General features: G+C 42.5%; 1 protein-coding gene and 1 non-coding gene across 2 annotated transcripts; both read left to right on the top strand.

Annotated features, from left to right (window-relative positions):
- The first annotated feature begins 3080 nt into the window (after positions 1-3080).
- Positions 3081-27072, top strand: F13B (coagulation factor XIII B chain). Its single transcript, XM_001506209.5, has 12 exons — positions 3081-3293; positions 4639-4839; positions 7342-7527; positions 8662-8838; positions 10454-10627; positions 12571-12750; positions 12842-13027; positions 16599-16781; positions 19072-19278; positions 22264-22446; positions 24184-24394; positions 26876-27072. Exons 1-12 carry the CDS (start codon positions 3230-3232, stop codon positions 26880-26882), a joined length of 1959 nt encoding a protein of 652 aa, XP_001506259.4. The 5' UTR covers positions 3081-3229; the 3' UTR covers positions 26883-27072.
- Positions 7639-7776, top strand: LOC114811543. Its single transcript, XR_003759240.1, has one exon. It is a non-coding gene; the product is annotated as a small nucleolar RNA SNORA7 (small nucleolar RNA).
- Positions 27073-27436: the final 364 nt, after the last annotated feature.

The raw sequence follows: 27436 nt of genomic DNA, 5'->3' as shown, positions 1-27436 counted from the left end.
CTCCACGGGCTCTATAACTCCGTAGAACTATTACATTTTGCCTAATTTGTTGCCGAATTGTACTTTCCAAGCGCTTAGTACAGTGCTCTGCACACAGTAAGTGCTCAATAAATACTATTGAATGAATAATTCCGAGGTCAAAAGAGGATACGGGTCTTGGAGCTAGGGTTATCAGCAAGGGACACGTAGATAGGTCCATGGGTGACGGTGGGAGATCTTATATGGGGCCATGGGATGGGTTGGGGAGAATGAACCCTTATTCATTCAATAGTATTTATTGAGCGCTTACTATGTGCAGAGCACTGTACTAAGTGCTTGGAATGTACAAATCGGTAACAGATAGAGACGGTCCCTGCCCTTTGACGGGCTTACGGTATAATCGGGGGAGTAGGACAGACAAGAACAATGGCGATAGATAGAATCGAGGAGAAGAACATCTCATTAAAGCCATAGCAAATAAATTAACTTTACTCCCATGGCTTCTTGGGTGGATCCTGTCATTCATTCAGTCAATCATATTTATTGAGCACTTACCGTGTGCAGAGCACTGTACTTGCCACTAGTCAGCTGTGTGACTGCGGGCAAGTCACAACTTCTCTGTGCCTCAGTTACCTCATCTGTAAACTGGGGATTACCTGTGAGCCTCACGTGGGACAACCTGATTACCCTGTATCTCCCCCAGCGCTTAGAACAGTGTTCTGCACATAGTAAGCGCTTAACAAATACCAACATTATTATTAAGCATTTGGGAGAGTATAATATAACAATAAACAGACATATTCCTTGCCCACAATTAGCTCACCCTGTCTCTTGTCCCACTCCTCTATGTACAAAGAGGATAAATGGGTCAAGACAGCGATCCTGGCTAGCTGAGGCTGTGGGTGTCAGTCATTCGTATTTATTGAGCGCTTACTGTGTACAGAGCACTGTACTAAGCGCTTGGGAGAGTACTCTATAATGATACATTCTCTGCCCACAATTAACTTGTAGTCTTGGCCCCCCGACTTGGCCTCCATGGAGAAGGGGATCCCCCCAATGTCCCCACTGCTTCTTTAGCAGGCTGCTTCCCTTAATTTACTCTATGTCGGTACCTTGACTGTGTGTTTACGTGTCCATCTTTATTGCTTTACTTCCATTTCAGTTCTTAGTGTTTAATAATAACTACAATGTGATATTTAACCACTTACTAAACACTGGGATAGGTGTAAGATCATCAGATCAGTCACAATCCCAGGGCTCTCAGTCTAAATAGGAGGGAGAACAATTTGGCAATCCGCATTTTACAGATAATGAAACTGAGGCACAGAGAAGCCTAGGGTCACTCAGCAGAGATTGTCACTGTTTGTTGTTGTATTTTCTGCACACCGTAAGCGCTGAATGAATGAATGAATGAAAGTCAAAGAAGCAGGATTAGAATCCAGATCCTCCTACTCTCGGGCCTGCACTCTCTTTACTAGGTCCGCACACTTCGCTCCTCTAGTACTAACCTTCTCACTGTGCCTTGATCTCACCTGTCTTACCACCTTAGCCCACATCCTGCCTCTGGCCTGGAACGCCCTCCCTCCTCAAATCCCACGGACAGTGACTCTACCCCCTTCAAAGCCCTATTGAAGGCACATCTCCTCCAGGAAGCCTTCCCAGACTAAGCCCCACCTTTCCTCATCTCCACTCCCTTCTGCGTCATCCTAACCTGTTCCCTTTGCTCTTTCCCCACTCCCAGTCCCACAGCACTTACAGACATGTTGGCAATTTTACTTATCTGGATTCATGTCTGTCTCCCCCCTTCTAGACTGTAAGCTCATTGTAGACAGGGAATATGACTGTTTATTGTTATATCATACTCTTCTTAGCACTTAGTACAGTGCTCTGCACACAGTAGGCGCTCAGTAAATATGAATGAACGAATGCTGTTTCCCTAGCCCCCATTTCCTCACAGCTGCCCAGGAACTGAGCCCCAAATCCATCCCCACACTCCAGTTTAGGTACTTTATCTGAAAGTTACTATACAGAAGATGGTGACCAACTGTTCTAATTTCTATTCACTATTAATCCATCTAAGCAATCGATCATATTTTAGCAGTTACTGCATGCAGAGCACTAATAATAATAACGTTGGTATTTGTTAAGCGCTTACTATGTGCAAAGCACTGTTCTAAGCGCTGGGGTAGATCCAGGGTAATCAGGTTGGCGCACGTGAGGCTCACCGTCTTCTTGCCCAGTTTACAGATGTGGTAACTGAGGCACAGAGAAGTTGTGACTTTGCCCACAGACACACAGCTGACAAGTGGCAGAGCGGGGATTCGAACCCATGACCTCCGACTCCCAAGCCCGGGCTCTTTCCACTGAGCCACGTTGCTTCCCAGTGCTTAGCACTGTACTAAGAGCTTGGAAGAGAGGACAATATAACAGAGTTGGTAGTCACATTCCCTGCCCACCATGAGCTTATTCTTGGCAGAGCACTGTACTAAGCACTCGGGAGAGCATAAACATTCAAGAAGAGACATGCTTTAGTATTAGGAAGAATCGTCTCAACAATGAAGGTTTTGGAGCAGTGTTTTCTGCAATCTAATGATTTAATTTGCTTGCTGTACAAGACCAATTCTTGGAGAATTGGGAGACAGGATTCCTTATTGATTGCTAGGGCTTTAATTCTGTGAAAATCCACCTTTCAAGTCAGTGAGTAGAATTTAAACAGTAATTAAACAAACTGTACTGGACCATACCTGGTTACAACTGATCTGCTTCTGCAAATGATGAAAAGGAAAGACACCTCTGTAGTCTTTCAATATTTACATAGCAGTCACCTTGCCAAGTGCATGCTCTGTTCAAATGCCAATTGGACCTTCCTAGTTAAGAAATCAGGGGTGTAAAATGACCTTTTAAACATGGACTTGAATCTTTGCTCTAAGTTAAGATTGAACATTTTCCATTCCTCTCCTTTCGAATGTTGCCAAAGTACATTATTTAGACAGCTGCTGACATCTTTATTCATAACACAGTCATCATACCTTTTCTTTTTTTTTTTACCATTGTCAAAACATAAAGATTAGTCTGGTGAATTTGAATGGACGGATTATTTAAATGAAACAGATAAGGCCTGTTATGAAAGAGATATACTCAAAAAGCACTGTAAATAATTAACTGGTTTCTCAAGAGAAATACTGTATGCATTCATCAAAGTCCAGAGAATCAGCGAACTGTGAAAATCTCATTAGACACGATATTGAAGATGAAGTTTAAAGACTTGACATTTTTCTCGATTGTATTTTTTTCTGGAGAAATCTTCGCAAAAGGTAATCATTCTTTGAAAAGCCCGGCTTATTATCCTGGATATTTTTATATACCAACTTTTTGTAGGTTTACCTTTGGGTCTAAATTGCATTTCATAGCTTTGAAAGTTTCATTTCCTTTAAGGGCTGCATTAGGAAAGCGATAGATTGGGGAGGAGGGAGGCCAGTTGGAAATTTAAAAAGAATCCTTTCTTGAGTCCATTGTTATTCTCAAATATTATTATATTCATTCATTCAATAGTATTTATTGAGCGCTTACTATGTGCAGAGCTCTGTACTAAGTTCTTGGAATGTACAAATCGGTAACAGATAGAGACAGTCCCTGCCCTTTGACTGGCTTACGGTCTAATCGGGGGAGACGGACAGACGAGAACGATGGCGATAAATAGAATCAAGCCCATGGACGTCAAAGAGCTGCCCTCAAACCAGACATTTTTGTAGGTGCGAGATGCTTGAGAAACGTCTTTATATTCTGTATCTGCTTGGAGGATTAAAAAGGATTTAATCCATTCTAAGACTGGTGACCCACATATAGGAGACTAGGCATTAGAAATAAGCTTAGTTTTGAAATATAACTGAACTCACAGGCTTTGTTACTTGGTTTAGCACTTCTTTTGAAAGAAAGCCCAAGTTCTCTACTTTCAGGGTATTTTTAAAATTCCAGTCAATCAGTGGTCTTTACTGAGTGCTTACTGTGTGTAGAGCATCATTATTTGGTTCCATGTGTCTAGATTAGAGTACTGCACAAAATAGGCATTTAAATATGAAAGATAACCCTCATTTTATAGATGAAGAAACAGAAGTGAAGTGACTTGCACACGATCACACAGCAGGCAAGTGGCAGAGTGAGGATTAATTAATCACTCAGTGGTATTTGTTGAGTGCTCATTATTTGCAGAGCACTGTAATAATAATAATAATAATAATGTTGGTATCTGAAGCGCTTAAGCACTGGGGTAGGTCATCGGATTGTCCCACGTGAGGGTCACAGTCTTAATCCCCATTTTCCAGATGAGGTAACTGAGGCACCGAGAAGTGAAGTGACTTGCCCACAGTCACACAGCTGACAAGGGGCAGAGCCGGGATTTGAACTCATGACCTCTGACTCCCAAGCCCGAGCTCTTTCCACTGAGCCACACTGTACTAAGCACTTGGGAGAGTACAAAATAACAGCATTAGCAGACATATCCATTCCCCGCCCATAATGACCTCGCGGTCTAGAGGATTATTACCCAGGGAAGCTCCCCAGTCCCATGCTCTTTCCACCAGGTCGCACTGCTCAATTGTGCTATGCCAGTTTCTTTTGGAGATATTTATGTGGTATAAAATATAACTCCTTCTCTTTTAGATAAGCCTTGCAATAGCCCCAGTGTAGAAAATGGAATGATTGCTGAATATTATTACACATTTTCAAGTCATTATTTTCCGATGGAAATCGGCAAAAGGCTTTCATTCTCCTGTTTGGCTGGTTACTCAACTGAAACTGGAAAACAACGGGGGCAAAGCATGTGTACTGCGGAAGGGTGGTCTCCCACCCCAAAATGTTTCAGTAAGTTCGTTTCATTTGCCAAATAGACTCCTAATCGATGTATTGGTGTATCATAAATTGATGTATCGTAAGAGTGGGATGGTCATTATGCTTCTAAATGGAAAATCCTATCCTCAGACTGTCCGTGATGTTGTTCGTTGCTATTGATGTCCCTTTTTGGGAAATATGACTGTCAAGAGCATGTATAAGGATCACATAATTTAAGATGATGATAATGGTATTTGTTAAGCACTTACTATACGCTAAACATTGGGCTAGATACAAGATAATCAGACTGGACCCCCATCCCTCAATTTATTGAAAGAGGTTTTCCAAAAGTGCCGATGGTTTGTGAAAGGTTGTCTCCACAGTCTTCCTAAATGAGCAGCACTTTGTCGCTTTTTAACAAGTTGACAATTTTTCTCTCCTGGGATCAATAATAATAAAGGAAGTCATAGTTAAGAAATACCCCAGAAGCTTAATATTAGGAAGAATTGCTATGAAGAGCCCCGGAAAAAGTCATAAATCATGCTGAGGTAACAATTTCCACAAAAATACAAATGGTCAATTCTGTGGTGTTTCCAGTGACGATGGATGGATCTGAAAGCTGGACAGTGAAAGCACAGGATAGAAAGAACATTGAAATATGGGGTTGGAGAAGGCTTTTGCGAATACCATGGACTGCCTGAAAAACAAACAAATGGATTTGGGAGCTAATTAAGCCTACGTGGCCTTTGGAAGCCCAAATGACCTGACTTAGATTAGCACATTTTGGAACATAATCAGGAGGACTAATTCTTTGGAGGAGACACTAATGCTAGGAAAAGTCCAGGGAAAACGTGGAAGAGGGAGGCCGGCAGCTAGGTGGCTAGAGGCCAGAACAACGATAATGGAAGAACCATTAGAAAAGTTAGGGATTATGGCGGAAGACAGAATGTTCTGGAGAAAATATATCCATAGAGTCGCTTTGAATCAGAAATGGCTCGATGGCACTTGATAATAATGTTGGTATTTTTTAAGCGCTCACTATGTGCCAAGCACTGTGTAGATACAAGGCAGTCAGGTTGTCCCACCCTGGGCTCACAGTCTTCATCCCCATTTTACAGATGAGGTAACTGAGGCACAGAGAAGTTAAGTGACTTACCCGAGGTCACCAGCTGACAAGTGGTGGAGCCGGGATTAGAGCCCATGACCTCTGACTCCCAAGCCCATGTTCCTTCCACTGAGCCACGCTGCTTCCCATGTTAATAATAGTTAATAATAACTATAACACACTGTCTGCCTGTCTCTTTCTCCCCCTCCCAGCAGCACTGCTTCTTCTCCTTCATCCACTCCTCTTCCTTTTACCCTCGCCAACTAATTCAAACTTTTAGTTCTTTCCTAAACCCCCAATGCCACGCCCTTGGCTCTTATTCATGACGACCTTGCCAACTACGTTTTGGCAAATCAAAAATCTAGAACCCCGGTCCTTCTGACTCCCAGGCCCATGATCTATCCACTAGACCGTGCTGCTTCCCGACTACTAATCCAAACCGCTGCTATGCTGATCCAAGCATCCTATGCCGCCTTGATTACTGCGTCTGCCTCCTCGCTGACCTCCCTGCCTCCTGTCTCTCCCCACTCCAGGCCATTCTTCACTCTGCTGCATGGATAATTTTTCTTAAAAAAAACCCCCCAAAAACCTCAGTGCATGTCTCCCCACTCCTCAAGAACCTCCAGTGGTTGTCTATCCACCTCTGCATCGAATAGAAACTCCTCATCATTGACTTTAAAGCACTCAATCAGATCGCCCCCTTCTATATTACCTCATTGATCTCACTCATTTATTCATTCATCCATTCGTTCATTCTACGCACTTGGATCTGTCCTTTGACATTCGCCCCCAATACCACAGAATTGATGTACATATCTTTAAATTATATATTATAAATTGCTTATTTATATTAATTTCTGTCTCCCCCTCTAGACTGTAAGCACTGTGGGAAATGTATTTACCAACGCTTTGTACTGCAGTCTCCCTAACCGCTTAGTATAGTGTAATCCAGGAGGAAGTGTCATTCACACATTGGTTTTTTCTGCCGCAATCGCACACACAGATAGTGTCTCATCAACGGTAGCGTCATCTTTGAAAAATGAAGTACAGTTAAATATATTCTAATGAGATGGAAAGCAGAGAGAGGAATTGGCGAGGGGATTATTTGGATACATGTCACTCGTACACAGGCAAATATAAATTTTACAGACTAAATAAATGTGTGCGTGCACTTTATTTTTCAAAGCTGTATTCTAGACCTGTTGTTTCATTTCTTCCTTCTCCATAGGAAGGATACTAGGTCTATTTCTGATGTAAATGCTTACAACTTAATTAAAGTGAAAGAACTCAGAAGAGCAAATGATTTTCTTTTCTTGCAGACATATTTCAATGACGATGTTTTTCTTTTGGTTCCAATCCACAATGCAGTTGGAGATGATTTTAATGTAATTACCTAAATTGAGGTGGAGAATTCTGTCCTTTTATTTTAGAAAAGTGTAGCAAGCCTGGCTTGATTAATGGATTCTTCCCTGATTTGAAGATGTTGTACAAAATTCAAGAGAACATGCACTACAGATGCGCTTCAGGATTTAAAACTCCCGGAGGCAAGGATGAAGAAACAGTACAGTGTCTTCCAACGGGATGGTCTTCTCAACCAAGTTGTAACAAAGAATTTGGTATGGTTTGTGAATTGTTTTCCACATTTAAACAGATTGGTTTTGGTTTTTGTCCTTTCATTACTTTGAAATCTATTTTTACTTTGACATACAGTATGTTAAACTACCTGACCTCTCTCAGGGTCGTACCTGGAGAGTTTCCAGTACTCTACCAGTTTCGACTACGGGAGGGAGAGTCAAGCAGAGGCCTGTCCATTCCATTCCTAGCTTGGACAGTGGCTAGCAAATGAAAGGCAATCTGCTACAAGGCAAAACCCACCTATGCTGCGCAGCAGCGGCAAGGGAGAGAGTCCACAGCGGAGACTCAGGTTTACAGCGCAGAAGGAGAAAATGGTCAACCACTTTCATATTTTGACCAAGAAAACTCTCTGGATACACTCCCAGAATGATGGCAGATGGAGGTGGGGCGTTCTGGGAGAGACGAGTCCATGGCGTCGCTATGGGTAGGAGATGACTCGATGACATACGACAAACTACTTGAGCTCTGCTGTAAGATCTTTCGTTGAAGGTAAAAGTTGTGTAAGATAAAGCTTAGATAGAAGAGCGAAAATGAAGAGATGTTTTATTTGATTCACGATTCATCTCCGGTAAAATATTTAAGTTTTCTGTGCATTGTTCATTTACAGAATGAGATATATTTAACATTTCTAATCAATCAATTGAATTTATGGAGCATCTACCCAGAGCTTAGAACAATGCTTGGCACATAGTAAGTGCTTAACAAATACCATCATCATCATTATTATTATTACAGAGAACTGTAATAAGTCCCTGTGGGGAGTACAATTAGATTAGAAGACATTATCCCAGCCATCAAGATGTTTACAAACTCAGAAGGGAACTCAAGAAGAAAATTTGAGTTAACGTTCAGGAAGTCTTTTGGGAATCTTTAATTGAAAGGTGCTCCCGATGCACAATCTGGACTCATTAAACAGTGATGAATTTTTAGATCTTAATCATTTTGAGCTATGATTTGTTCATGACCAAATCCTAAAACAAAAATATATTTCCAAAGCTATTTTTAAGCAATCATAATATTATTATTTAAATAATCCCTTGGGAAATCTTACTGTTTTATTAAGCTGCTTTAGTAAATTGAATTAAAAAAATCTACCTTTGCTTTTATTTTACTAGAGTCTTGTTTAACCCCCGATTTGTATCATGGCCGCTACTCCACCACTCAGAAAGTGTTCAATGTGAATGAAAAACTTCAATATGAATGTGATGATGGATACCTCACAACTGGGGGGAAAAGGATGGAGGAAACTCAATGTCTCTCACATGGCTGGACGCTAATTCCACAATGCTCTAGTAAGTTGTGACTTGGGAAATTCTTTCTGGTTTCGACAACATTGTAAATTCTGATTTATGAAGCATTTTAAAGTCTGATTTTTAATTGGACAGTTTGGGGTAGCTTGCCCTATCATCTCCAATCAATCAATTGTATTTATTTTGCAGCTACTGGTCAATCAATATTACAGTCTCTGTTTTTTTGCTTCAAAGCTGTTGAGATATCAAATGAACTGCATTACCATTTGCTAAATTCTAAGCCATTGAAACTCATAAGAGAAATCAAAGCCTTTCACATCTCACTGTCACAGTAACGATGGTGACAATACATTAATTTACACTTTTACTTTTCATTTGGTTTTTTCTTTTATGGTGTTTTGTTAAGCACTTGCTATGTGCCAGGCATTGTACTAAGCTCTGTGGTACATAATCGGGTTGGGCACGGTCGTTGTCCCACATGGGGCTCACAGTCTAAATCCATTTTACAGATGAGAGAACTGAGGTGAAGTGATTTGCCCAAGGCCATGCAGCGGTCAAGTGGCGGAGCCAGGAATAGAACCCAAGTCCTCCTGACTCCCAGGCCTGTGCTCTATCCACTAGGCCATGCTGCTTCTCCACCATATTTTTTTCATTTCATGTGTATTTTTTTCATTGTCTCAGATAGTCAGTTGTACTTATTGAGTACTTATTGTGTGCAGAGCACTGTACTAAGCACTTGGGGGAGTAAAATATAACAGTAAACAGACGCATTATCTGCCCACAACAAGCTCATTGCTGTCAGCATCTAGACTTTCCAATGGCACTCACCCTGTGTTCCTGAATTATCCCACTGATAGTCCACGACTATTGTCTGAGTACTCTTGGAAACTCCTACTGTGCAGTCGGGATTGTCTTTATTTGTTGCCAAGTTATACTTTCCAAGTGCTTAGTACAGTGCTCTGCACACAGTAAGCACTCAATAAATATGCCAATGAATGAATGACTGGTCCCTTGCATTTATCGGAGTTTATTTATTTGGAGTTTTCCCTCAGACATGTGCCCAGTGAGTCTCCCCGGAGTGAGAGCAAACATAGCCAAGGAGTCTAGAAGTGTGTCTTGGTTCTTTCTATGACCCTTTAATGAAATCTCACTGCTATTCCTCTAAGAATGATTCTAATTTAGTCCCAATATTTCCAGTTTGCTTTATTTGCTGGAGATATAGACACGCAATGTGGAGATGGGAGGAAGGGTTAAGTGAAAACACTGCTCTATTTTTTCACCCCTCCCTCAAGCCCCATAGCAATTATGTACATGTCTGTAACTTATTTGTTTATATTAATGTCTGTCTCCCTCTAGACTGTAAGCTTGATGTGGGCAGGGAATGTGTCTGCCAACTTCAGTATATTCATTCGTTCATTCAAGCATATTTATTGAGCGCTTACTGTGTGCAGAGCACTGTACTAAGGAAAATTCAATTCAGCAATATATCGTACTCTCACAAGCGCTTAGTATAGTGCTTGGCACATAGTAAGCATTCAGTAAATACAATTGATTTGGAGAAAGGTAGGACTTGATCATTATTGACTGGTAGGATTTAACCCAAGTGAATTCTTTTTCCGCAGTAAAAACACCAATTTGTTGCTTCTTTCTATTCCAGAGCTAACTTGCACAGCTTTAAGAATAGAAAATGGGAGGTTTTATCCTTTAAAGAACACTTATGAAGAAGGAGATGTTGTCCAATTCTTTTGCCATGGAAATTACTCTCTGACTGGATCTGACTTAATTCAGTGTTATAATTTTGGTTGGTACCCAGAGCCTCCCACATGTGAAGGTACCTTTTCTCTCTCCACACTCCTATTTCCTCCACTTTCAGAACATGCAATGGAATGTCTTTCTTCATCTTGGCACTAGAATCTATCTCAAATCATTTGGAAGCCTAGAGTGGAGTTTTTAGCCTAGGCTTTCTTGAAAAGATAATACCTTACCCAACATTTTTTTAATTTTACAAGATCTACTTAAGTGCCACAGTGTCTTTTCATATTCAAAATTCAACATTTATATCATTCAACGGTATTTATTGAGCACTTATTACATGCAAAACACTGTACTAAGCACTTGGGAGAGTACAATGTAACAGAATTATTAGACACAATCCCTGCCCATGAGAAGCTTACAGCACTTACAGAAAACAGTTCCCCCTTCATGAAGGCTCCTAGGTGTTACTTAATAAGTGAGCAAAGAATGAACACTCAAGATCAAAATGAAATTCTCAAATTTTTGACCTCAACCTTCGCCTTGAGGTTTTGTTCTATTCACCCATGAGAGTGATTTCACTATGAGAGTGAGATCGTAATTACTGAACGCTTACTGTGTACTAGTAGAAGAAGTAGGAGAAGTAGCGTGGCTCAGTGGAAAGAGCACGGGCTTTGGAGTCAGAGGTCATGGGTTCGAATCCCGGCCCTGCTACTTGTCAGCTGTGTGACTGTGGGCAAGTCACTTCACTTCTCTGTGCCTCAGTTACCTCATCTGTAAAATGGGGATTAAGGTTGTGAGCCCCACGTGGGACAACCTGATTCCCCTGTGTCTACCCCAGCGCTTAGAACAGTGCTCTGCACATAGTAAGTGCTTAACAAATATCAACATTATTATTATTATTATTACTAAGTGCTTGGGAAAGTATGATATAACAGAGTTGGTAGACGTGTTTCCCTCCCACAACATGGGAAGCAGTGTGGCCTAATGGATAAATAGCTGGTCTGGGAGTCAGAGGCCCTGGGTTCTAATCCTTACTCCCTACTTGCTTGCTGTGTGACCTCAGGCAAGTCACTTAAATTCTCCAAGCCTCAGTTTCCTCAACTGTAAAATGGGGATTCAATACCTCCCTGTCCTCCCTCTCATTTAGACTGTGAGGCCCATTTGCGGCAAGGACTGTATGACAATAATAATGAATATGGTACTTGTTAAGCACTTACTTTGTGCCAAGCGCTAAACTCTGGGATAGATACAGATTAAGCAGGTTAGACATGGTCCCTGTCCCAGATGGGGCTCACAGTCAATCTCCATTTTACAGGTGAAGTAACTGAGGCCCAGTGAAGTGATGTGACGAAGGTCACACGGCAGGCATATGGCAGAGTTAGGAGTAGAACTCGGGACCTTCTCTCAGGCCCATGCTCTATCCACTAAGCCACGCTGACTTATCCAGCCTGATTAAGATGCATCTACCCCAGGAATAAGTATGCTGCTCGACACATAGCAAACACTTAACAAATACCATGAAAAAAATGAGTTTATAGTCTATAAGGGGAGACCGACATTAATATTTATAAGTGTAGATACGTACACAAGTGCTGTGAGGCTGAGAGAAGACTGAATTAAGGGTACAAATCCAAGTGAGTCAGGGAAGACCTCTTAGAGGAGATAAGCTTTCCATAATGATATGAAGATGGGGAGAGTAATAATCTGTCAGATATGAAGAGGGAGAATTAGCAGCAAGGTGGAGGAGATTGAGGTACAATGAGTAGGTTGGCATTAGAGGACCTAAGTGTGTAGGCTGGGTTGTAGTAAAAAAAATCATGGAGGTAGGTCAGGAAGGCGATAAATTTGGATAATAAGCTTATTATTAATAACTCCGTTTCAGCTTGCTAGTTTTGATTATGCTACATTAAGCTTCTATCTCAGTATTTCTCCTGATAGTTTTTGAGGCATTTGGTAATCTTGTACATAGATTTCTTGCCTATCATTTATCATATTTTAATAAGCATGCTTTTATTTTAGGAAGAATAAATAGATGTCCACCACCCCCACTTCCTCCCAGTGCCAAAAAACTACTGAGCTCGAGGAAGTTCCAACATGGAGAAACAGTCCGAGTAGAATGTGAGCTGAATTTTGAAATCAAGGGGCCAGAAGAAATCCACTGCGAAAATGGAAAATGGACCACACCTCCAGTGTGCATTGGTTAGTGCGGTAGCCAAGGAAGTTTTTTCTTGGAGCAAATTGTGACCCGTGGAAATGAGCTTTCTCTTTCTATCTGTGTCATGTACTGTAGAATCAAAGGCAAGGATAGGGTGTGATGAGCCACCACTTATTGAGCATGGCACAGCCTCTTTAGAAGCCAAGGTCTACTACAGTGGTGATAAAGTGAAATACAGCTGTGAAGATGGCTACCTCATGAAGGGATCTAAGGAAATCGTTTGTAGGAAAGGACGCTGGACAACGCCTCCTGATTGTGTTGGTAAGCGTGTATTGTGGTTCGAGAGATCTCTGGAATTGTCATTGTGATGAAAAATATCTTCTCTGGGGATATAAAGTCAGGAATCCCTGACCACTTGAGACTCCAGTAGGTTTGTTTTGTGGTTTTTTTTTTTTAACAAAGATTGTGACTACTGACCAGGCTGCCGGTATTCAGTATGAGGAAGGTAATAATAATAATGATTATAGTATTTGTTAAGCGCTTACTGTGTGCCAAGCTAGGTTCTAAGAGCTGGGGTAGATAGAGGGTAATTAGGTTGTCCCACATGGGGTTCAAATTTTTAATCCCCATTTTACAGATGAGGTAACTGAGGCCCAAATAAGCGACTTGCTCAAGGCCACACAGCAGATGAGTGTGGAGCAGGGATTAGAACCCATGTCCTCTGACTCCCAAGCCCGAGCTCTTTCCACCGAGCCACGCTGAAGGTACTGGCCAAACTGAGTAGGAAAAAAAGTGCTGACGGCCCAGGATCTTCCATTCTTGGGAAAGTCTATTCAAGCAGTCTAAGGAAAGAAGAGTGAATCAATTCTTATGGCACAGAAGGAGGCAACAGAAAAATGATGGGGGTGGTAGGGCCTATTCCTCAAAATACAGACTGGCAATGGATCATCCAAAAAAGAGTTTGTAAATCAGTAGTGCTTCAGTCAGGAGCTGATAGAGTAGCGTGGCTCAGTGGAAAGAGCATAGACCTGGGAATCAGAGGTCTGGGTTCTAATCTCCGCTGTACCACGTACCTGCCGTGTGACCTTTGGCAAGTCACTTCACTTCTCTGTACCTGTTACCTCGTCTATAAAATGGACATTAATACCTGTTCTCCCTCCTTCTTAGAGTGAGAGCACTGTGTAGGACGGGACTGTGTCGACCTGAATATTTTGTATCTTCCCCACTGCTTAGAACGGTGTTTGACGCATAGTAAGTGCTTAACAAATACTGCGATTATTATTATTAGGGGCAGGTGGAGTGAACATATACCTAGGGTATCGCTGGTTAAGTCAGTCAGTCAGTCAAACATATTTATTGAGTGCTTACTGTGTGCAGAACACTGTAATAAACACTTGGGCGGGGGGAGTATAATATAACAATAAACAGACACATTCCCTGCCCACAATGAGCTGACAGTCTAGAGGGGGAAACAGACAATAATATCAATAAATACATTACAGACATGTACATAAGTGCTGTAGGGCTGGGGGAGGGTGGTGATTAAAGGGAGCCAGTCAGGGCGACGAGAAGGGAAAAGAAGAAGAGAAAAGGAAGTCTTAGGGAAGGCCTCTTGGAGGAGGTGTACCTTCAATAAGGCTTTGAAAGTGGGGAGAGTAATTTTCTGTCAGATATGAGGAAGGAGGGCATCCCAGGCCAGGGGTAGGACATGGGTGAGAGGTTGAAGGCCTTGATAGGCCAGTGGGAGCATCAGGAAAGACATGAAGATGAAGATCAAAAGCCCAAACGTGATTTTTCTACTACCGCTTACTCCAGCACTTGATACCCTTAAACTGCCTCTCGCATTTGCAGAATTGTAATAGTTATCTCTGACAGTGAACAGCAACTTTGACTTTCATGAAGAGTAAAGCCCCTTTAAATCTGTTAATTTTTTTATTTTTCTTGGTAATTTTTTCACCATCAAGAGGGGGACTGTGTTTGTCCCCAACTGCCAGGCCTTTATCTTTACAGCATCAGCCTTCTCTCTGCCTCCAGTCTCTCCCCTCTCCAGGCTATACTTCTCTCTGCTGCAAAGATCATTTTTTAAACTTTTGTTGTGCATCTCTCCCCCTCTTAAATCCCCAATGCTTGCCTGTTTCTCTTCAAATCAAGCAGAAACTCCCAACCATCAGCTTTAAGACACTCCAACACTTCTCTCTCTCATTTGTTAAGCACCTACTATGTGCCAAGAACCATAGTAAGGACTCAGTTACCTCATCTATAAAATGGGGATTACAACTGTGAGCCCCATGTGGAACAGGGACTGTATCCAATATGATTAGCTTGTATCTACCCCAGCACCTAGTACAGTGCCTGGCACATAGTAAGAGCTTAACAAATACCAAAAAAATAGAGCTGGGGTAGGTACAAGGTAATTAAATTGACAGAATCCATGTCCCCACATGGGGCTCAAAGTATTAATCCCCATTTTACAGATGAGATAAATGAGGTACAGAGAAGTTGTCAGTGACCGGCTCAAGGTCACACAGCAAATAGCGGAGCTGAGATTAGAACCCAGGTCCTCTGACTCCCGGGCCCGTGTTCCATCCACTAGGCCGTGCTTCTTCTCTCTTCACCCTACTTATTTTCACTCTTCTCCGACTGTACCTCAGCTCTCAAACTTCGTGGCTCAGTGGAAAGAGCACGGGCTTTGGAGTCAGGGCTCATGAGTTCGAATCCCAGCTCTGCCACTTGTCGGCTGTGTGACTGTGGGCGAGTCACTTAACTTCTCTGGGCCTCAGTTCCCTCATCTGTAAAATGGGGATTAAGACTGTGAGCCCCACGTGGGACAACCTGATTCCCCTATGTCTACCCCAGCGCTTAGAACAGTGCTCGGCACATAGTAAGCGCTTAACAAATACCAACATTATTATTAAACTTAATTCCTCTCAAGGCAACCTGTTTACTGTTCCTTGTTCTAATAATAATGTTGGTATTTGTTAAGCGCTTACTACGTGCAGAGCACTGTTCTAAGCGCTGGGGTAGACACAGGGGAATCAGGTTGTCCCACGTGGGGCTCACAGTCTCAATCCCCATTTTACAGATGAGGTAACTGAGGCACAGAGAAGTTAAGTGACTTGCCCACAGTCATCCAGCTAAGTGGCAGAGCTGGGATTTGAACTCATGACCTCTGACTCCAAAGTCCGGGCTCTTTCCACTGAGCCACGCTGCTTCTCTGTCTGTTCTAGTCTCTGTCACTGCTGTTCACACCTTCCCTTCAGCCTGAAGTTCTCTTCCCCTTCATATCTGGCAGAACAATGCTCTCCCCATCCTCACAGCCCTTCTGAAATCACGTCTCCTCCAGGAGGCCTTCCTTGATTAATTTTTCAAGTTCCCCCACCCCTCAATTGCCACTTCAGTGGGCTTGGAAGTCAGAGGTCGTGGGTTCTAATGCCGGTTCTGCCACCTGTCAGCTGTTTAACTTTGAACAAGTCACTTAACTTATCTGTGCCTCACTTACCTCATCTGTAAAATGGGGATCAAGACTGTGAGCCCCCCGTGGGACAACCTGATGACCTTGTATCTCCCCCAGAGGTTAGAACGGTGCCAAGCACAGAGTAAGCGCTTAACAAATACCCTCATTATCATTATTATTATTACCTGTAATTTATTTCCAGGTCTGTTTCCCCACTAGATTATATGCTCCTGCAGGACAGGTATCATGTTTACTAACTCCGCTGTGCTCTCTCAAGTGTTCAGTGCAGTATTCTGCAAACCCTGAGGCATTCAAATACAAGCGATTGGTTAAATTTCCACACAAAACTCGTTTGGATGATCCTTTGTGGGAAAAATTAATTTTGCCTAAAGAAGCATCCACATATGTTTTACCTCCACTATTTTTATCTGGTTGAAGAAAACAATGAAAACTGTGGACCTCCACCTGCTATCAACAATGGGGCTTTTATTGATGAATTATTGACAAGCTATCCACCAGGTTCTTCAGTGGAATACAGATGCACCATTTATTACTTAATGGACGGAAATGCAAGAGTTTACTGTGGACAAGGAAATTGGTCGGCCCACCCCACTTGCTTAGGTAAGGGAGGTAGAAGCAGATAACTTTGTATTTGCATTAAACTCGATTTCTTTATCTTCGTTATTATAACGGAGAACTCTTTTATTAAAACCAGGATTGAGTTGTTTCCTTCTCCCTCTTTGTAAGGTCCTATCTGAAAATTTGCCAGACCCCTTTCAGGTCATTCCCAGAAAGTTACATAATCTTTGTTGAATGTCATGAGCAAGCACGAGTGCCCAGAAACAACCCTCTCCAATTGAAACACTTTAATTATTATTTTGGTTACGATTCTGGCAATATTCTTTTTCATCAGCGGGATAGTTGAATTTTATATTTTTGACTTGTCCAAGGTCACACAGCAGACAAGTGGCAGAGCCCAGATTAGTGGTTGTGAGCAGGATAATTTCCTATTACCTGGTAGTAGATGGAAGGAAGTGTTTGTGACCTTTCTAAGGCCTGCCAAGACAGCTAAGCATGATCAAACGTTTTTCTCCAAGTCCAGGATTTCAAACTTTACAGCTCTCAGCTAATATTTACCTAGTGAGCAAATATTTGAGTTGTGTTTAATGAAGAAATGTTTCCCTTCTGATTGTGTGGAAGGATAACAAGAAATTTTCTCCGGTATACTTTCTGGAAGTGAATGGAATGTTTATCAAAACATGACATGTACTATATATAAAATAAATAGCAAAAGTTAAGAGAGCATTCCAGTTCCATCTTTAAACATTGCATAGTAATAAAAGCGCCTTTCTAGAAAAAAAAAACCTTCTGCAGTGCTAACGAGTGCTTAGTATAGTGCTCTGCAAAGAGTAAGCACTCAATAAATGCCTTTGATTGATAGTTTTTAAACTACAGGAGATATAGTTTTATTCTGGATATTTAATGTTTTGTCATCAGATCACTTAAGTAAAGCCATAAATACTGCCTCCGATACATTTCCAAATTTATGCATCCTTATAGAGTGTATTCACCCTTTAGCCCGGGCTTGGGAGTCAGAGGGCATGGGTTCGAATTCCGACTCTGCCCCCGTCAGCTGTGTGACTGTGGGCAAGTCATTTCACTTCTCTGTGCCTCAGTTCCCTCATCTGTAAAATGGGGATGAAGACTGTGAGTCTCACGTGGGACAACCTCATTCCCCTGTATCTACCCCAGCGCTTAGAACAGTACTCTGCACGTAGTAAGTGCTTAACAAATACCAACATTATTATTATTATTATTTAGCATCTCATCTGAGCCTAATGCATTTTAAGCATGGTGAAAATATAATTCATTCATTCAATCGTATTTATTGAGCACTTATTGTCTGCAGAGCAGAGAAGCAGCGTGGCTCACTGGAAAGAGCCCGGGCTTGGGAGTCAGAGGTCATGGGTTCGAATCCCGGCTCTGCCGCTCGCCAGCTGTGTGACTCTGGGCAAGTCACTTCACTTCTCTGTGCCTCAGTTACCTCATCTCTAAAATGGGGATTAAGACTGTGAGCCCCATGTGGGACAACCTGATCATCTTGTATCCCCCCAGCGCTTAGAACAGTGCTTTGCACATAGTAAGCACTTAACAAATACCACCATTATTATTATTATTACTAAGCGCTTCAAAAGTACAATACAACAATAGAGACAATCCCTGCCCACAGCGGACTCACAGTCTAGAGGTATAATGTTATTGTGTACCTTTCGATTAGACCGTAAGCCCGTCAAACGGCAGGGACTGTCTCTATCTGTTGCCGACTTGTTCATTCTAAGCGCTTAGTACAGTGCTCTGCACATAGTAAGCGCTCAATAAATACTATTGAATGAATGATAGTGAATCTCAATTTTTAACTTGAAGCCAAGGTGTTTTTAGTCTTCCTTCTCTTTTTCCATGTCTGAATCTTACTCGCAGTGGATTTATGCATGTGTCTCTGTGCATATTTCTTGTGTGGGTCTGTAGGTATTTTAGGTGAGTGGGACTGGCGATTTTAGTGGCCGTGTCCAGAGTTAATTCAATTCTCTTCTTCCCCCAGTCCCCTGCTACCTGCATTCTGCCAATCCTCATGGCCTTGGTGATGACAGAGGAAGAGGTAGCAGCCTTCTCAGTTTCCCACAACGCTAACTTCGTTAATTCACTCATTCGGGCTTATGTATTGAGCACTTACTGTATGCAGGGCACTGTACTAAACACTCGAGAGAGTAATAATACAACATTAAGCAGGTTCGTTCCCTGCCCACAACGATGTCCACGCTCAATTGCAGGGAATATGGAATCAGCAACTATTTGGGAAGTGGTACAGGGAATGAGAGAGACAATTTAATTAAAAACCCATTTTGTCTTACAGAACCATGCTCAATTAACACTGATTACATGGACATCAATAACATAGAAAGGAAATGGAAGCACGATGAGCAGAGTTTTTTCCTACATGGAGACAGCGTAGATTTTCTCTGTAAACCGGGTTATGATCTAACGCCATCCTCCAGGCCGTCGGAATTAACAGTTTGGTGCAACAGGGGAACGCTGAACTATCCGAAGTGCTATAGAAAAGGTAACTAGAAAACCGATTCTGAATGTTTTTTAGGCAGTCAATTCATTTCCATCGTGTTTACTGAGGGCTTACTGTGTGCAGAGCACTGTACTAAGCATTTGGGAGAGTACAACAGAGTAATAAACACACATTCCCTGCCCACAATGAGTTTACAATCTAGATGGGGAGGCAGGCAATTAATAGAAATAAATGAATGACGGATATGTACATCAAGTGCTGGGGGGCAGGGACGGGCGGATGTATAAAGGGAGACACAGAAAGGAGTGGGAGAAGAGGAAAGGGGTGGGGCGTAGTCAGGGAAGGCCTCTTGGAGGAGATGTGCCTTCAATAAGACTTTGAAGGGAGGAAGAATAATTGTTCGTCAGATTTGAGGAGGGAGGGCGTTCCAGGCCAGAGGCAGGAGGGGTCGGCGGCGAGATAGATGAGAAGGAGGTACGGGGAGCAGGTTAACACCAGAGGAGTGGAGTGTGAGGGCTGGGTTGTAGTAGGAGGGAAACAAGGTGAGGTAGGAGGGGGCAAGGTGACCGAGTGCTTTAAAGTCGGATTCTCCCCCCTGAGTTGGCAGCCTCCGTTCAAATCGAGGGGTCCCACCTGTGGTGCTCTGAGGCGTGTCCTTCCTGCAGCCCTGAAAAGCATCGGGCCTGTGGTTTGCACAAATGATTTCAGGTTCTGTCCAGATTCTGGCTCTTGCTTATGAGTAGAGGGAGGCAGGATCCACTGCCCAGCCAGAGTATTCCTTCAATCATACTTATTGAGCGCTTACTGTGTGCCTTTGCACTGTATTAAGCGACTGGGAGAGTGCAGTATAATAACAGACAGACACATTCCTGCCCACAACGAGCTCACAGTCTAGAGGGGGAGAGACTACGCGCACTGTAGGAAACTGTCTTGTTTGCTCTTTATCTAGACTTGAATGGGAAGTCCGAGGTCATTAATTCAATGACCGTAACAGCCTTTAGAAGTATTGATTTTAGCAACAGAAACTGGAGGATTATTGTCCGTGACTTTATCCCAGTCCTTCAGCGTTCGGTTTCAGAGGTGCAGTTAGGCTCATCCTCACTGCAGGCCTGTCCAGGACAGCTGGGTCTTTATCCACTAAGCAGCTTGGCTCAGTGCATAGAGCGAGGGCCCGAAAGTCAGAAGGACTTGAGTTCAAATCCTGGCTCCTCCACACTTTTGCTGTGTGACCTTGGGTGAGTCACTTCACTTCCCTGGGCCTCAGTTACCTCATCTATAAAATGGGGAATGTGAGCCCCAGGTGGGACAGGAACTGTGGTCAACCTGATTAACTTGTATCTACAGCATTTAGAATAGTGGTTAGCACGTAGTAGGCACTTAACGAGTACTGTAATAATAATAATGATTATTAACTATTGTTCTCTGGTCAGGGCAGAGACAGACCTAATAGGACAGTTGTTTAAGTTGAGGTACTGCTTCTGCTAACTCTACCTCAATGGGAGCTGCGACCCTTCCAATTGCCCCCGGCCTGAGAATTTCAGGCACAGCATTCCACCCACCTCGAAATTTCCAGGAACAATCGTGGGCTGGATTGGAACAACCACTAGTGATCTGGAAACAATACCTGCTGTTACTCCTCAAGTACGCCCCACTCCTCCTTCCTGCCATTGTCGTGCTGCTATAACGTCATGATTGTAGAGTGCCTTCCTGGCCTCTGGAAGCAACTTCTCAATTTGAGCGAAAGCCCAACTGGAGCGAAATGCTGACAGGGAAAAACATGGAGAGAGAGAGAGGGGAAAAGGAAGCAGCACGGCCTAGAGGATGGAGCATGGCCTGGGAGTCAGTAGGAACTGGATTCTAGTTCCTGACTCCACCCCTTGTCTGCTGCGTGACCTTGGGCGAGTCATTTCACTTCTCTGTGCCTCAGTTACCTCATCTGTAAATCAGGGATTAAGACTGTGAGCCCCATGTGGGACAACCTGATTACCTTGTATCTACCCCAGCACTTAGAACAGTGCTAGGCACATAGTAAGCGCTTAATGAATACCATTATTATTATTGTTATTATATGGGGCAGGGTCTGTATCCAATTTGATTAACTTGTATCAATCCCAACGTTTAATAATAATAATAATAATAATAATAATAATAATAATAATGTTGGTATTTGTTAAGCGCTTACTACGTGCAGAACACTGTTCTAAGCACTGGGGAGATACAGGGGAATGAGGTTGTCCCACATGAGGCTCACAGTCTTCATCCCCGTTTTACAGATGAGGGAACTGAGGCCCAGAGAAGTGAAGTGACTTCCCACAGTCACACAGCTAACAAGGAGCAGAGTCGGGATTCGAAGCCATGACCTCTGACTCCCAAGCCTGGGCTCTTTCCACGGAGCCACGCTGCTTAGTACAGTGCTCACTGTGGGCAGGCAATGTGTCCGTTAAATTGTTACACTGTACTCTCTCAAGCGCTTAGTAAAGTGTTCTGCACACAGTAAGCGCTCAATAAATGAGACCGACATAATAAGGGCTTAACAGATGGCAGTTTTAAAAAAAAGGGAAGAGGGGAAGGGGGAGGAGGCAGAGGAGGTTGGAGAAGAGGGGGAAGGGAAGAGAAGAGGGGGAAGGGGAAAGAAGAAAGGAAGCGAGAGAGAGGAGATGGGAGTGGAAAAGGGGGAGACTTTTCCTGAAGCCCCTGTTGCCTGCTATGATGTCCACATAGATTAAGTCCAAAAAGTGCGTCAGAGTCACTACCGCTTGGGCAGAGCAGCCGCAGAAAGAAGCAGTTAAGATTTAGAAGCAACTGCTGTCCGTCAGCTGTCTTTGAACCTATCATGAGGACTTGGATGGGGGCTCACTTCCTTTTTTATGGATATAGAAAATCCATATAAAAGCCTATATTTATAAAGGTCTTAGCCTTACACACACACACACATGGTTTCACTCTATTGAGACTGTGGATTTACTTGTACTTAACCGGCAATTTGGAGAGGATTAGCTCATCAACCTCTAACAATGTATTTCGCAGAATCCAAAGGTCGATGTGGACCGCCTCCAAATATTAAGTTTGGAAATATTATTGAATCCTTGCTGACAAACTATGAAAATGGTTCTTCAGTGAAATATAGCTGTTTTGAACATCATTTCGTAAAAGGATCTACTACTGTCTATTGTTTGGATGGCCAGTGGACATCGCCACCATTATGTTTAGGTACCGATTGTTTAATATTCACATAAGTGAAGACACGTTTTGATTTGCGTCATCTTTAGGGATTTTTAAATGATTCTCAGCATTAAGGAAACTTCCCTTTAACTTTCTTGAATCTTTGTTCATGTCTGGAAGTGTCTACGTAAATAGGAAATAATTATCACTATTCCTAGGCTGAAATATGTTTAGTTTGGAATATATGTGAGTTAATCACCAGTGCTGATGTCTCATGTCTCAGATCATAGAGACAAAAATATTGAAATTCATGAAATGAAACATTTTACTGAAACGGTGTTCAGAATGATCCACTTCAGGGAATACTGCAACGCAGACCATAACAGGATTATAGGACTGATGAGAAAAACGGTTTCCTCATTCAGAATTTGGTACAATGACATTTGTAATTAGAAAAGATGGAAATTTGAATTTCTAATTACACTAGTTTTCCTGTAATTAGAGATATCAGCCACATATGGTACTGTAAATTGAGGGGGATTTAGAAGACTTTTTTGGTTATTTATCACTTCTACATCAACTACTGTTTCATTTTGTAAAGTGATCCTGCAGAATATCCCTAAATAGACATTTAACAAGTGTTGAATGAGCACATTACAGTAGTGTTTAAAAAAGAGTTATACTGGGCATAATTATAACTGGTATGACCCCCTAATCTAAGGAGCTTATGGCATAACAGGGGGAACTATAATCAATATGGACTAGTGTAAAGAGCATGCAAAGGGTTGTCAGACCGGATTCTAATGCTGGCTCCTCTACTTGCCTGCTGTGTGACCTTAATCAAGTTACTTAACCACTCTGGGGTTATTTCCCCATCTATAAAATGGAGATAAAATGTCGGTTCTTTCTCCCTCTGAGACTGGAGTCTCCGTGGGACAGGAACTGCATTCCATCTGATTACTTGTACCTTCCCCAGCACTTAACACAGTACTTGGCTCAGAAGCAGCATGGTTCAGTGGAAAGAGCACGGGCTTGGGAGTCAGAGGTCATGAGTTCAAATCCCAGATCTGCCACTTGTCAGCTGTGTGACTGTGGGCAAGTCACTTCACTTCTCTGTGCCTCAGTTACCTCATCTGGAAAATGGGGATTAACTGTGAGCCTCACGAGGGACAACCTGATTACCCTGTATCTACCCCAGCACTTAAAACAGTGCTCGGCACATAGTAAGCACTTAACAAATACCAACATTATTATTATAGTAAGTACTTAATGCACACTACCATTATTATCACAAGAGTAAACTGAGGGAGAGGGTTCATCAAGGATTTTGCTGAAGGTAGACAATAAATGAGGATGAAAACATGGAGGGGTAAATTGGAGGAGAATCCCACACTTGTTGCAGAACTTGGGTTAAGTGTTGGAGTTGGAAGAGGGAAGATCTACTACTTCAAACAATCAATCAATTAATCAATCAAATGACTTTATTAAGAACTTACTGTGTGCAGAGCACTGTACTAAGCACTTGGGAGAATACAATACAACAGATTTGGTAGACGAGTTCCCTGCCCACAACGAGCAAACACTGCTATATGTAGGTCAATGACTAGGGCCCAAACCTCAACCTGCTTTAGGTTACGATCCTCAATAGATCTGTGTAAAATCAGATTGTTACAGATTTTTTTCCTTCCTTCCTTCCTGCCTTCCTTCCCTCCCTTCTCTTCCTTCTCTTTTTCTTTCTCTTCTTTCTTCCTTTTCTTCTTTTCTTTTCTTTCTTCTCTCTTTCAGAACCTTGCATTTTATCTAGGGATGAAATGGACAGAAACAATTTACAGCTAAGATGGAGTTTTGACAACAGGTCTTATTTCTTCCATGGGGAATATGTTACATTTATATGTAAAAGCAACAGTTACCCAGTCACATCCTCTTCACCTTCTGGAATGAGAGTCCGGTGTGATGCAGGACAACTGAAATATCCCAAATGTGCTCTGAGAAGCAGGTAAAATGAAAGACTTGTTTCTCTTTTTGAGGTATTTGTTTGCCCCCCAGTAGTCAGCAAACAGTTTTGAGCACCACAAATTTATAGCCTTATAGTAGATATTTTCTTTGTTTTTGAGGATGGCGTTACCAAATGGGAGGTAACTTTTAAATGGATATTTCGGTGCCTGAAATGACCGATGAATGATTAACATTCCTTTCTAAACTGTATGAATGGAAGAAGAGTTCTTTTCTGTCGGAGGAATTTTCATAAAGGGCCTATCAACCAATCAGTCAAAAACAAATTTAGTGAGCACTTATTGTATGCAGAGCACTGCAGTAAAGTGCTTTGGAGAATTCAATACAGCAGAGTCGATGGACAGGTTTCCTGCCCACGAGGAGCTTACAGTCTAGAGAAGGAGACACATGGTAATATAAATAAATACATTATGGATATGTACAAAAGTGATGTGAGGCTGAGCTAGGGGTGAATAAAGGGTGTAAATCCAAGTAAAAGAGCAGTGCAGAAGGGATTGAGAAAAGGGGAAATCAGAACCTAGTCGGGGAAGGCCTCTTGGAGGAGATGTGCCCTTAATAAGGCTTTGAAGGAGGGGAGTGTGATCGTTTGTTGAATATGAAGAGGGAGGGCGGTCCAGGCCAGAGGCAGGATGTGGGTGAGAGGGTGACTGCAAGATGGATGAGATGGAGGTACAATAAGTAGGTTGGCATTAGAGGTGCAAAATGTGTGGGCTGGGTTGAAGTAGGAGAGTAGTGAGAGGTAAGGGAGAAGGGGGCAAGGTATTTGAGTGCTTCAAAGCTGTTGGTAACGAGTTCCTGTTTGATTTGGAGGTGGATGGGCAGCAATTCGAAGTTTTTGAGGAATGGGGAAACATGGACTGAAAGGTTTTGTAGAAAAATGATTGGGGCAGTAGAGTGAAGTATGGACTGGTTTAGGGAGAGACAGGAGGCAGGAAGGTCAGCGAGGAGGGTGATTCAGTAGTCAAAGCGGGATATGAGAAACAGCATGGCTCAGGGGAAAGAACGTCAGAGGTCCCGGGTTTGAATCCCAGCTCCGCCACTTGTCAGCTGTGTGACTCTGGGCAAGCCACTTAATTTCTCTATGCCTCAGTTACCTCATCTGTAAAATGTGGATTGACTGTGAGCCCCACGTGGGACAACCTCATACCCTTGTATCTATCCCAGGGCTTAGAACAGTGCTTAGCCCATAGTAAACGCTTAACAAATGTCATCGCCATTGTTATTATTAAGTACTTGGATTAATGTAATCCTCTAGACTGTAACCTTGTGCGCAGGGAATGTGTCTATTCATTGTTATATTGTACTTTCCCCAGCGCTTAGTACAGGAGTCTGCACACAGTAAAACACTCAATAAATACAATTAACTGACTGACTGACTTAAATGGTAGCAGTCTGGGTGGAGAGAAGGGCGTATTTTAGCGATGTCGTGAAGGTTGAACCGACAGGATTTGGTGACAGATTCAATGTGTGCGTGGAGTGAGGCCTATAATAATAATAATAATAATAACTGTGGCATTTGTTTAGTGCTTACTCTCTGTGAAGCACTGTGCTAAGCCCGTCTCTCTTGGTTTCCCAACCTCCACGGTGAAAGGGCTGAAGAAGACAGCCCTGCTCCTGTATGAGTCCTGCCAGCCTGCTCTTTCTGCTGTCATAGTCTCCCGACCCTTCTCTGTTCTGTGGCATCATCTGAGATTGTGCCTCACTCACTGTATATGCACATCCGTCCCTTCAGATCCCTTCCGATGTAGGGATTATAGTCTAACAAAATTCAATCGGTAATATTTATTGAACATTTCCTGTGTGCAGAGCACTGTAGCAAACACTCGGGAGAGTTTAGTACAACAGAGTTGATAAACACGTTCCCTGTCCACAAGGAGCCTTCAGACTAAAGAAAACTCACATAATAATTCACCTGCCTCTCCCTCTAGACTGTGAGCTCGTTGTGGGCCGGGAATGTGTCTGTTTGTTGTTATATTGCACCCTCCCAAGTGCTCAGTCCAGTGCTTTGCACGCAGTAAGTGCTCAATAAATAGGACTGAATGAATGAATGAGCCTGCCTTGCGTGACACTGTACAACTGCACGTAGCAGCTTCTTAGAACAATGCCCGGCACTTAGAACAGTGCTTGGTACATAGTAAGCACTAAACGAATACCATCATCATTATTTTTATTATTACTATTACTCAGATAGTTTATCCAGGTCGGTCCTGTGATGGAAGGACAATCCTTATTTCCCAACAGCATCCCCAACAGTGCTCTCTCCAAACTGCATAGTGAGAGCACGTGTTTTGGAAAACCTGGAGGGATTTTAGCTACATGGCAGTCGATAAGGAAAAGGCTACAGTCATGTGTTTCATTAAATTAAATAAATAGCATTAAAAGCGAGAGGCGTATAAACTAAGAAGAACCAAGAGCATTCTTGTCATACTAACGCGATCATTTTCTTGATTCACATCTAATCCAGGACATAAAGGTAAATGAGAGAAGATGCTGAAAAGATGTGAGTTTAGGAGCATAATCCTGTGACATCTTCGAAAGAATGTCATTCAAGTGTTTTTTTTGTAAGAAACTATTATTTAACATGTATATTAAACAATTGCTCTTCATAATGCACTTAGATTTTTCTCTACTATTTCTAAATAAAAGAATGAATAAAATGCACTCCTTTGTGTTTTATTACATTTTATTTTTAAGACTAGACACGTCACCAAAATGATCTACAAACATTATCCTCCTCCTCCTACGACGACGACTAACTGCCATTGTTCTCGTCTGTCCGTCTCCCCCGATTAGACCGTAAGCCCGTCAAAGGGCAGAGACTGTCTCTATCTGTTACCCATTTGTACGTTCCAAGCGCTTAGTACAATGCTCTGCACATAGTAAGCGCTCAATAAATACTATTGAATGAATGAATGAGCGAATACTAAGAATGCTTGTTCAAGCCATTCCCTCTGATTGGAACCCCTCACCCCACCTAATACACCAGACCACAGCTTTATCCATCTTCAAAGGCCACTTAAAACTT

Source organism: Ornithorhynchus anatinus, chromosome 4 (assembly GCF_004115215.2).
Source record: "Ornithorhynchus anatinus isolate Pmale09 chromosome 4, mOrnAna1.pri.v4, whole genome shotgun sequence".
In the NCBI taxonomy this organism is placed as follows: domain Eukaryota; kingdom Metazoa; phylum Chordata; class Mammalia; order Monotremata; family Ornithorhynchidae; genus Ornithorhynchus; species Ornithorhynchus anatinus.
Note: the sequence above shows the minus strand (reverse complement) of the source record. Positions and strands in the feature narration are given on the sequence as shown.